At 34.4% G+C, this 12,220-nt stretch overlaps 1 protein-coding gene across 2 annotated transcripts in view; it reads left to right on the top strand.

Annotated features, from left to right (window-relative positions):
* The window catches only part of BLTP3B (bridge-like lipid transfer protein family member 3B), a 109,121-nt gene that overhangs the window by 53,249 nt on the left and 43,652 nt on the right, over positions 1 to 12,220 (top strand). For both annotated transcript variants that reach the window (XM_027071012.2, XM_027071013.2), the window contains 4 exons: positions 534 to 674; positions 2,076 to 2,246; positions 6,951 to 7,131; positions 9,109 to 9,192. In XM_027071012.2, coding sequence (XP_026926813.1) covers positions 534 to 674; positions 2,076 to 2,246; positions 6,951 to 7,131; positions 9,109 to 9,192 — 577 coding nt within the window. The remainder of the gene's footprint in view (positions 1 to 533; positions 675 to 2,075; positions 2,247 to 6,950; positions 7,132 to 9,108; positions 9,193 to 12,220) is intronic.

Raw genomic sequence — 12,220 nt, 5'->3', positions numbered from 1 at the left:
TAGTCACTGATAAATAAAAGAGGGCATTTTAAAATAATGACTTCTTATAGTTACCCTAGATTCACATACTGCATTTACTCTTGCCTTTTAACTCTACTTTTCTATGTATTTCTCTTAGTTATTTAATTTAAAATGTGCATATTTTAGTGTTTTTATGTAATAAATCTTTCAACTTATGGAGTTAATGAACCTCATTTTAACTTCTCAGCTACTCAGAATTGAATTTTAAATATACAAAACTAAAATCCTATTTAAGTTTTTCTTGGTCACATGATTCACATGCTTTTTGTGCTTTATATCAAATTCAGAGTAAAATATTAACAGCTTTACAAATAATTAATATAATTAGGAAGATATGTTACTGAATTTGTTGCAGCTATACAATTTTTAAAAATAAAAGCATAGTGAATATATCTAGAGTGTCATAAGAATATTAGTAAAGAGATAAATTTTATTTAGCTTTTTTGTTTTTACAGATCTACACAATTCTCATTCTGTGTCGCCTAAGTGAAGCTAATCTCTGTTCTCCTTAGGTTTTGACGTTTAAAGAAATAAATTGGCAGATGATTCGAATAGAGGCAGATGCTACTCAAAGTTCACATCTTGAAATTATGTGTGCTCCTGTTCGATTAATAACCAACCAATCAAAAATCAGAGTCACACTTAAAAGAAGAGTAAGTCAATAGGGTTACCTTTTTGGTTCATGTGATAACTAGTGGAATTGAGAGGAAATTTTAAATAAGTTTTAAGTGAAATATAGGAATACTTAAAAGCAAAATAAAAGGAAATATAGTGCCTTAAGCAGTATTTGAAAAAATCTAGTGTAATAACATTTTTCAGTCATCTACGTTTGATACTTAGATTTTTACTTTAAAAAAAAAATTTTTTTTAACGTTTATTTTTGAGACAGAGAGAGACAGAGCATGAACGGTGGAAGGTCAGAGAGAGAGGGACACACAGAATCTGAAACAGGCTCCAGGCTCTGAGCTGTCAGCACAGAGCCCAACGCAGGGCTCGAGCTCACGGACCGTGAGATCATGACCTGAGCCGAAGTCGGACGCTTAACCGACTAAGCCACCCAGGAGCCCCTAGATTTTTACTTTTGATAAATTGAATAGATTCTCCGTTGCCAAATATTGTTGAACATTATTAACTGTCTTGTAATTTCATTTCTTCTGTTGAATCTTGCTGTGGGTAAACTGCAAAGCCTCCAAAGTCACCAAAACTACTAGCCTTAGAAGGTTATTAACATATGAATGGTAATTTAGGTAAGTAGGGAAGATAGTGACTTCAAGATATCAGAAGTTGAGAGTTCTCTATAGATTGTGATGAAATTTAATGAAGGAGTCATGACTTTTTAAAACATGGCTCAGTTAAATTCTCAACAAAATGTTTTGTATCATTAGACACAAATAAATATACTAAATTAAGTTCAAAAAAAATTTCAGAGTACAGTGCTTACTACAGTATTCTGAAATGTGAAATGTGGGGGCACCTGGGTGGCTCAGTTGGTTGAGTGTCCAACTTCAGCTTGGATCATGATCTCACGGCTCGTGAGTTTGAGCCCCACGTCGGACTCTGTGCTGACAGCTCAGAGCCTGAAGTCTGCTTCAGATTCTGTGTCTCCCTCTCTTGCTGTGCCCCTCCCTCATTCATGCTCTGTCTCTCTTTCTCTCAAGAATAAATCAAACATAAAAAAAAAAAATTGAAATGTGAAATGTGGTTAACATAGCATTTCATGTTTAATTTTAATCCTTTTTGTACTAGAATTAGCACAATTATTGGAGGTAATTATATGACTTATTAGCTATAAATGAAAAATTAAATTATATAAGTACTTGTACTTGCATAATATGCACCTGTTAAGGTATAGGAATTTGTCAGTCTTTTTTACCACTGTATCTCCAGTACAAGGAGATATTTGTTCTATAATACAGGAACCCAGTAAATATTTGGTCAATGAAGGAAGGATCCATATTTAACTTCATTCAAACATTTTAAGCATTTTTTAAAACATTGTGCATTTGTAAGTTTTATGTCTTGGCTTAATTTTATGAATCATTTTTTTCTTACAGTTAAAGGACTGCAATGTTATTGCAACAAAGTTAGTTCTAATATTGGATGACTTATTATGGGTTTTAACTGATTCCCAGTTGAAGGCTATGGTACAATATGCAAAATCTCTTAGTGAAGCAATAGAAAAATCAACTGAACAAAGGAAGAGTATGGCTCCTGAACCTACACAGGTAAGCTTTTAAGAGGAAAAACACTTGACCTGTAAATGGTTTAAAAATCAAAATGGTTAGTTGTTTATATGAAGTAGATTGTAAGACTTTGAGTCTGAGAATCTTTTTTTTTTTAAGTTTATTATTTATTTATTTATTTTGAAAGAGAGAGGGAGGAGGAAGGGAGGGATGGTGAGAGAGGGAGAGAGAGAATTTCAAGCAGGCTCTGTGCCGTCAGTGCAGAACCTGACAGGGGGCTTGAACTCATGAACCTTGAGATCACATCCTCAACTGACATCAAGAGTCAGATGCATAACTGACTGAACCACCCATGTGCCCCATAGTCCAAGAATCTTTTATCTGGATATCTTATTGGGGCACCTGGATGGCTCAGTCGGTTGAGCGTCCAACCTCGGCTCAGGTCATGATCTCACGGTCTGTGAGTTCGAGCCCCGCATCGGGCTCTGTGCTGATGGCTCAGATCCTGGAGCCTGCTTCAGATTCTGTGTCTCCCTCTCTCTCTGACCCTCCCCCGCTCATGCTCTGTCTCTCTCTCTCTCTGTCAAAAATAAATAAAACATTAAAAAAAAATTTAGATATCTTACTGTATAATTTCTACACATGGTATCTCTATGAAAGCATATATGTGTTTCTATATATAGGGTGCTTATTTTGTTTGGAGCTCTGTATTAGGCACTAGAATTAATGATGACATAAAACTATTTGATATTATAAACACCTCTTTTCAGGAAATTAAATACAACTTAATTACTAAAGTAAAGGCAGGGGCGCCTGGGTGGCTCAGTCTTTGAGCAACTGACTTCAGCTCAGGTGACGATCTTGCCGTCCATGAGTTTGAGCCCTGCATCGGGCTCTGTGCAGACAGCTTAGTGCCTGGAGCCTGCTTCAGATTCTGTGTCTCCCTCTCTCTCTGACCCTCCCACACTCATGCTCTGTCTCTTTGTCAAAAATAAATAAACATTAAAAAAAAAAAAATAAAGGGCAGACAGGAAAAACCTGGGTATAGTCAAGGGAGAAATGCGAGAACAGGGCAGCAAGTGTAAAACCCTGTGGAAATGCTGAAATTGAACACAAAACTGTAGTGTTGTATCTATTCTTAACAAAAACAAGGGATATTGTGAAACCCTATTTCTTTGAAGCTATTTCTAAAGAAATAGCTTGTTGGTGATCTCACTTGGTACATGGAAATGGCATACACCTATGACTATCAAATTGGCATTATTTACTATCTACCTGCTATGTCATAAGGAACAGGGCTAGACACTGTGAATGTAAAAATGAATATTGTCTGACCTTGTCCTCAAGGAACTCAGGATATAAGGTATAACAGGAAGTCAAGTATAAAATAAGTCATTGCAGTGCAGCTTAAATGCTGGAGTGAAGGAACCATAGAGGCATAGAGAAGTTTTGGTCAACTGTTTGCATAGTTTGGAAAGGCTTCACAAAGAGGATAATGAAATTAAGTCTTAAAAATTAGAAGTTCACAGGTGAGGGAAAGGATCTTTCAGATGAGGGAATAGAATCTGCCAAAGTGTCTTGAATGGTGTTTCCTGATAAAAATAAGGAGTTTGGTGTTACTAGAGCAGTGTTTTTGAGAGTTATGTACACATGCCTCTCTGATACACACCTGTCCAGGTTTTGAGGAAATTGGCTTCTACATATTCCACTTTGATGTATTGTGTTCTTTCTTAAACTTTATCTGCTGGAGAAACTTACCTGCTTTCTTAAACTTTATCTGCTGCTTATGTTAAAACGTTGGATTCCTTCTCCCTTTCCCAAACTACTCTTACCTTGTTTGACAAATGAAAGGCCACCTTCTTACTTCTTACTCATTCTTACTATGATGGATTTGTCCAGTTTAAGGAAAAACTTAAAAAGTTTGGGGTGACAGGACAGAGGTAATTTGAATTATTGTTACTCATGTTGGAGTGAATGACTAATGAATAACAAAGTAACAAGTCAGGTGATTTCCACTCCCACTTCTTTGCTTTCAACACATTTGAAGTAGGATCTATAAATGTTAGCTATTAGATTATTAAAAATAATTTTTTAAAGATCATTTCATGAATCCTGGCATGTAACTTGAAGGAGTTCAAAGAGTCGTGCCATATTGCTAAAGTAAAACTCATTTTCATTGCAATCTACCTATTTATATGAATAGTTTTCTTAGTCATAAAAAGAAATAAATAAAGAATTGATGGTGACCCTTTTATCATTCTACCAATAAGTAATATTTATCCAGTGAGATATCTTCATTTCTCTGGGAGAACCTAATTTTAAGTTTAGTGAACAGAACACTGAACTGTAACACAGAGTAATTTTTTGGGCAGGTAGCCTGAGTTCAGGCAGAAGTATGTGGTGACTAGATGTAAAGGGCATTCATTATATGTTGAAGAATTTGGACTTTTTCCTGTAGGCATATGGAAGTCACTGGAAGTTTTTAAGTACAAAAGGACAATCAAATAATGCTTGGTGGTATTATAGTGGATGGACTGAAGAAGAGAAAGATTACCAGTCTAAAGAAGGGGTGAACTTGAACCTCTGGTAATGGTTTGAAAGAAGAAATCTACAAACCAAGTTGGGGAGAGATATCTGAGTGTTTCATCAGTTGAGGATGAAGAGCAAAATTGAGGATTTTCAAATGATAATTTGTAGTTCCATTAGCCAGTAAAGGGAATGCAGAAGGAAGCAGGTTTGATTAAGGGAGATAAGGCTAAAAAAAGGTAATAATGAGTTCCATTTTGAAATTGAAAGAACGTAAAGAAGTACAGGAAGTAATATTTTAAGTGTTACCATCATGAACACTAGTCTGTCAAAGTTTGCAATGAAGATTTATGTAGTTTAGGGTGTCAATAACAGAGATGGTAATTGAAATTAAAGGCTAATGGACAAAGTTTTGATGTTACTGTGGGTCTTACTTATACAACATGTGGATATATTTGTATAGATTATCACAGATAAGGAAACTAGAAAAAGGACAAAGTTCTGTAATCCAATCACCATAATAAAACCAGTGTTAGCATTTTGAAATATTTCCTTAAAGTTTTTTTTTGCCTCAGCACCTGCATTTTTCTTAGTTTTAGCAAGTGTGTAGTAAGTGGATATATACAATTTTCTTCCATATTGTTAGTCTTTAATTTTTATTTTTGGTTGCTCCCTAATATTTCATAGTAAAGTTACTTAACCACTCTAATTACCTTCAAGTTTCTTGGGTGGTCATTGTCACATTAACTACTTTAGGTATCATACAGAATGCCCTGATTATTTGAGGACTAAGAGAGTGGATTAGAGAGTAAAGTAGTTGACAGTGTTCCTTTGCTCAGCCTGACAACTTGACAGCCATCTTCTATCATAAATACTTGATTAGCTTCATCCTTTTCTTCCCTAAAAGGGAAGAATACACAGGAAACCGGGAAATGTTAAGATTATTCATTAGGCAAAAGAGTTTATAATGCCCACTCACCCCCCGACCCCAAACAGCATGTAAAAACTGAATCTACCACAACATTAAGAGAAAGGTTTCTATGGGGATTAAGGTTTATGTTTTGTGTATATCAGTATTTATGTTGATGAAGAACGTAAAAAAACATGGTTAAATACAGGGTAATGTTTTCCTTCAAAAATAGTACAATTGTATACATAAATAGTAGTCTGTTAAGGCTGTGAAAGTAGAAGAACATAAGTGATTTTTCTTATGGAAATTAGTTTGACAGTTAATTAGTGAAAGAATTTTTCTTGAGCCCCCTAGAATTTAAGGCTTCACAATTATATTTCATCTTTCCTTTTCTTTAATTACTGTGGGTCCTAATCATTTTCTTTGAGAGATTCTCATTTAACTGAGTATACTTTGAAATTCATTTACAGGTAGTTCTTAATAGATAATGTATAAATATGTATACATACAAAATGTACTTTAATTTTTCATACATAACTAACTACACTTTTATTAGTGAATTGTTCTTAATTAGAAACTTTTTAATATTTCTTGATGAAAAATTTGGTCTTCATTTTGTTATTACCAAATTTTCATGTACAGTTTTGTATCTTATAGATAAGATGATCTTACGGTATACTTATATAGAATCATTTTAGGCTATTATGTTCACATAAGTCTTTACACTTCAGCATTATTCTATACTTTTTCACTTTGGGGAGAAAAGAACTTGACTCACTGTCTCTTATAAATCTCTTCCACTTTCTGGCTTCTTCCAAGTTCAAAGGACATGCCACATCACTTTGGAGAGGTATCAGGGCACTTATAGTACTACACGATATCACAAGCACTTTTGCAAATAAGTGATTTATTTCTACAGGATATATAATAGTGTATACAACTGATATTTACAATGCTCACGTTTGTTTCTTTTTTAATATGTGGAGCTAATACTATTTGAATAAGCTGGCTTTAATAGTTAATATAAATATATTTTCTAGAATAAGGGCTATAAATATATAGATATAATTATTCAAGTATTTGAAACATTGGTTTCATATTCAAATGTGTATAGTTTTCCAATTTTTAGATTTAATTTTATTCCCATATAATTCAGAAAATATTTGGGGTGGAATTGAGTCATTGATAGAATAGAGATATATTAGCTTATATTTCATGACTTTACTACTAAAGGTATTTATTTAAGTTTTCTTGTTTGTGGAAATTCAAATATTTAACTTGTAGTGATAAGGCAGTTTTGAATCTTTTAGAGCTCAGCAGTAGCCCCATCTACCCAACAAGTGAAGACACCACAGACTTCAAATGCTCCTGATCTAAATGATGCCATTGTGAAACTATTCAATGACTTTGATGTTAAAGAAACGTCTCATCATTTAGTGATTTCTCATCTAGATCTACACATATGTGATGACATTCATGCTAAAGAAAAAGGTAATAAAAGTTGCTTATTTCAAACTACTTTTATTTTTAGGATTTCCTACGAAACTGGATTGTTTATCATTTGTAATATATAATATGTCTTGTACAATGACTGGTCATAATTTTATCATTCATATGAGATGCATAGATGAAAGTTGTACTTTTAAGCAATATATATTGGTATGAAATTTTTTGGCTTTAGTAGTTAGTATTTCAGCACAATTAATTATTAGCTACAGATGCTAACAGTAAAATTAAGTTTAAAAAATCAAGGACTGAATAGATGACATCCTTAGAGGATGATGAAATCTTAGACTTGCCTTTGAATTAACTTTTTAATAATTTTGAAATTATGTATACATTAAATTTTAGTCCATACTCAATTCATAATTATTTGCACATATGTTTCCACATGGTGGTCTATCTGCATTTTTCTGACCCCATTTGCATGTAAACACAACTATGTGGCTGTTTAACATTTCTTGTGTCTCTTCTCCAGTAATGCTCCCAAAATTTGGTTAGGAAGCCAAATTCCAGTTAGTTAAGTTTGTTTTCTTTACTTTTCGCTTTTGTTTCTCTTACTTTTCTTAATTTAGTAGACACAGGTAATGGAGAAATAGGAAGCTCTTCTTGGTCACTTTGAAAATCTGTGGTTCTGTAATCTAGGTACTTGCATTTCTTTCTCTCTGTTGGAGAGTGTCCCCGGCCCATAAGTGTTGGAAGGGTTTAGCGATTGGTCCTACTTCTAGGACAGTGGTTCTCAAACTTTGGTGAGCTTGAGGATCTCTTTAAAACAGAGATATCTGTATCTGACCTCTGTACCTCAGATCTGAATCACAGTCTACATCTGTGAAAATTGTTACTCTGTATTTTTAAAGCTGAGACTGACCTTGGATATTTAGCAGAAGTTACTCTGCCTTCATCAGATAAGGCAGCCAAGTACCAGTGACCAGATAAAAGGGTGGAATGGAAAAGATGAGGAAGATTTGGAGTTTAGAGAGGGATTTGTTGTCTTTTCTTTTGTCTACCTTTGTGTCATTTGTCTTAAAGTTGGTATCTTCTTTACTGATTTGACAGGAAAATGAAAAAGTTAAAATAAACCAACATAACAAAATGAGGGGGTCAAGGTTAAGTAATCAGCAAAAGAATAGAGACAAGTGTCTTCCAAGTTTTTGTTTTGTTTTGTTTTGTTTTTTACATTTCTCACTCTTTATACTCCCTCATAGAATAAGCTGAATTATGTTTTTTAAGGGGAAAACTACTCCACCAAAGTATTTCCTTCATGGTACAGATTTGTTCTAAAATCCAGAAAGGTCTGAAATGAATCATATTCATTCATACCTGGTTGTATCTTAATTTGTATTTTCTGTACTTGCAGTTGATTTATCCATGCTGTGTTAAAATTTGATTTTTATGTTGGAGTTACACTGAGTTGTGATCTGCTTCTAATCTTAATATAGCTATGTGACTTTGAACAACTACCTAATCTAGTAGACTCAAGTTCTTCTTCAATAAAAGACAAGATGATATAGTATAGTGGTTTACATTTCTTGGGTTCAAAATAAGCTCTGTGTTTATTGCCTGGTAAGACCTTGGTCTATTTAATTAACCTGTTTGTGTCTCAATTTACTTGTCTAGAAAATAATAATAATAATAATAGTATTATCTCAGGGTTGTGAGGAAGAGCAAATCAATAAGTATAACTAAAGTATTTAAAACAAAACAATATTTGGCATACGGTTAGAGCTATAAATATAAAAGTTCTACTCTTTTTGTACCCTCATCTTCTAGCTTTGTACAATGCAAATGATAGGGGCTCAGTAATACTAATTAGATTGCATTGCATTTCCTGAATTCCTTAATGTATATTGTTCATGACAATAGAGAGACAATCATTGCTTAGACTGCAAGTACAATACATGAAATGTTTCTGATATTTGCTAATGTTTCTTTCTCTTTCTCTCAATGCCAAATTTTTAATTTTCCCAGAGTCAAACAGACGTATTACTGGAGGGGCTATGCAACTGTCTTTTACACAGCTAACTATAGATTATTATCCTTATCACAAAGCAGGTATGTATAACAATTTCTTTAACAGACATAAATCTTGCCTTAAAGTTATATAGTCAATTTATCTCATTTCTTTTTGTATTTATTATTTTTTAATTCATTTTATTTTGTATTTATTTTAATTTATGTTTATTTTTTATTATTTTAATAGGTAACATACAGTGTCATATTAGTTTCAGGTGTGCAATATAGTGATTTAACAGCTGCATATATTACTTGGTACTTAGGACAAGTACACTCCTTAATCCCCATCACTTATTTCATGCAACCACCATCCACCCCCTCTCTCATCAGTTTGTTCTCTATAATTAAGAGTCTGTTTCTTAATTTAGCTCTTTTTCCCCCCTTTGCTCCTATGTTTTCTTTCTTAAATTTCACATGAGTGAAACCATATGGTATTTGTCTTTCTCTGACTGACTTACTTTGCTTAGCATTATACTTTCTAGCTCCATCCATATCCTTGCAAATGACAATATTTCTTTCTCTTTTATGGCTGATAATATTCCATTATGGATTGATACTACATGTTCCTTTATTCATCAATCGATGGATACTTGGGCTGCTACCGTATCTTGGCTTTATCCTTGTATTTTGCAAATTTCACTATGGTATGTCATGGTGTTGACCTGTTTTTGTTGATTTTGAAGGGAGTTCTGTATGCCTCTTGGACTTGGATACCTTTCTTTCCCCAGATTAGGGAAGTTATCAGCTATAATTTGTTCATATAAAGCTTTTGTCCCTTTCTCTCACTCTTCTTCTGACACTCATATGGTATATAGATTTTGTTTTGCTTCGTGGAAACACTTGGTTTTCTAAGTCTCCCCTTGTGTCTAGTAATTTCCCTCTTTTTTTCAGCTTCATTGTTTTCCTAATTTTTTCTTCTACTTTGCCTATTCTCTCCTCTGCTTCTTCAGTCCTTGCTGTCACTGTCTAGTTTATTTCGCATCTCAGTTACAGTATTTCTTAATTCATCATGACTAGTTGTTAGGTCTTTGATCTCTGCAGCAGGGGTTTCTCTGGTGTCTTCTATGCTTTTTTAAAGCCCAGCTAGTTGTCCTATGACTTGTTCTAAATTCTTGTTCAGGTACCTTGTTTATATCTGTTTTAAGCAAATCCCCGGGCTGTGATTTCTTCTTGACCTTTCTTTTGGGGAGAATTCCTCCATTGTGTCATTTGGGCTAAGTTTCTATCTTTGCGTGTTGTAAAAGCTTGTTATGATTCCTGCAGCTGAGCACTACTATATTAAAAAGGGGTCATACACTGTCCAGGGCCTGGTACTCCAGATTGTGTTTCAGGTATATGCTGTGTGTACTTTGCTGTTGTGTTTTGGCAGCTCTTTCCCACTGGTCATTTCTTTGCAGAGCTCTTTGCTTGCAGTGTTGGAGCGTTTAGACCTTTAACTAGGTGTGCTTTGATTTGTTTGTTGAAGTAACCTGGGAAAAAAGAGGTTGGGTGAAGCCTGATTCCATAAAAAGAGAAAAGGAAAGGTAACAAACCCCACAAACAATCAAAAAACTATAAAGCTGATTCCAACAGAAAAGAAAGAAAGAAGAAAAGAAAGTAGAAGAGAAAAGAAAGAAAAGAATAAAAAAGCCTAATTAAAAAAAAAAAGATAAAAGGAAATGACAAAAAAAAAAAAAAGAAATCAGAAACTATGATCCTGATTCCAAAAGAAAAAAAAGAGTTGTCTGTTGGTGCCTGGGAGATGGTGGCTGTGATGGTCTGGAGGAGAGGCCAGCTGTGGCTGCCTTGGCTCAGAGTCAGTCCTGCCCCAGAAGATAAGCAGTTGCCAGGCACATGGTGGGAGGGTGTTCGTGTAGGTGGGTCCCTGCCTCCCCTGGGGACTGCTGTGTTGCTCTCTGAATTCCCACCATGTTGGTGTTTGGGGGAAAAATGAAGCCACCCAATCTCTCATTCAGGGACTGGGGATCTCAACCCCTGCTATTTAGGCAGCCCTCACAAAGTAGAGAGGGAAGTCAGTTAGCCCTGTGTCAAAACTCTCTTGTGTTTTTCCTTTGGCGTGCAGCTGGGATTCAAAACTGACGGTTTTCTATTCTGTTGCATGTATCTGTGCATCCATTTTTGTGCTGGTATCATACTGTTTTGATTACCACAGCTTTGTAATATAACTTGGAAGCCCAGAGTTGTGATCTCTCTAGCTTTGCTTTGCTTTTTCAAGATTGCTTTGGCTATTCGAGGTCTCTTGTAGTCCCCTACAAATTTTAAGATTGTTCTAGTTCTGGGAAAAATACTGTTGGTATTTTTGATAGGGATTGTATTAAATGGGTAGATTGCTTTGGGTAGTATAGACATTTTAACAGTATTTGTTCTTCTAATCCATGAACATGAAATGTATTTCCATTTCTTTCATCATTGTTTTATAGTTTTCAGAGTATAGGTTCTTCACCTCTTTGGTTAAGTTTATTCCTAGGGATCTTACGGTTTTTAGTGCAGTTGTAAATGGGATTGATTCTTTGACTTTTTTTTCTGCTATTCATTATTGGTGTATAGAAATACAAGAGATTTCTGTACATTGATTTTTTTATCCTGAAACTTTATTGAATTCGTTTATCAGTTACAGCAGATTTTGCTGGAGTCTTTTGGGTTTTCTGTATATATTATCATGTCCTCTGCAAATAATGGAAGTTTTACATCTTCCTTACATATTTGGATGCTCTTTATTTCTTTTTGTTGTCTGATGCATGGCTAATACTTCCAGTACTATATTGAATAAACATGGTGAGAGTTGATATCCTTGTTTTGTTCCTGACCTTTCCCCATTAAAAATGTTTGCTGTGGGTGTTTCATATATGTTCATTATGTTGAGGTATGTTCCCTCCAAACCTACTTTGATGAGGGCTTTTTTATAATGAATGGATGTTGTACTGTGTCTAATGCTTTTTCTGCATCTATTGAAATGATCATATAGTTTTTATCCTTTTTCTTATTGATGTGATATTTCACATTGATTGATTTGCAAATATTGAACCACCCTTGCAACCCAGGAATAAGTCCCTACTTTATTGTGCTG

Source organism: Acinonyx jubatus, chromosome B4 (genome assembly GCF_027475565.1).
Source record: "Acinonyx jubatus isolate Ajub_Pintada_27869175 chromosome B4, VMU_Ajub_asm_v1.0, whole genome shotgun sequence".
In the NCBI taxonomy this organism is placed as follows: Eukaryota; Metazoa; Chordata; class Mammalia; order Carnivora; family Felidae; genus Acinonyx; species Acinonyx jubatus.
The sequence above is the reverse complement of the archived record's forward strand: the minus strand, read 5'-3'. Positions and strand labels throughout refer to the sequence as shown.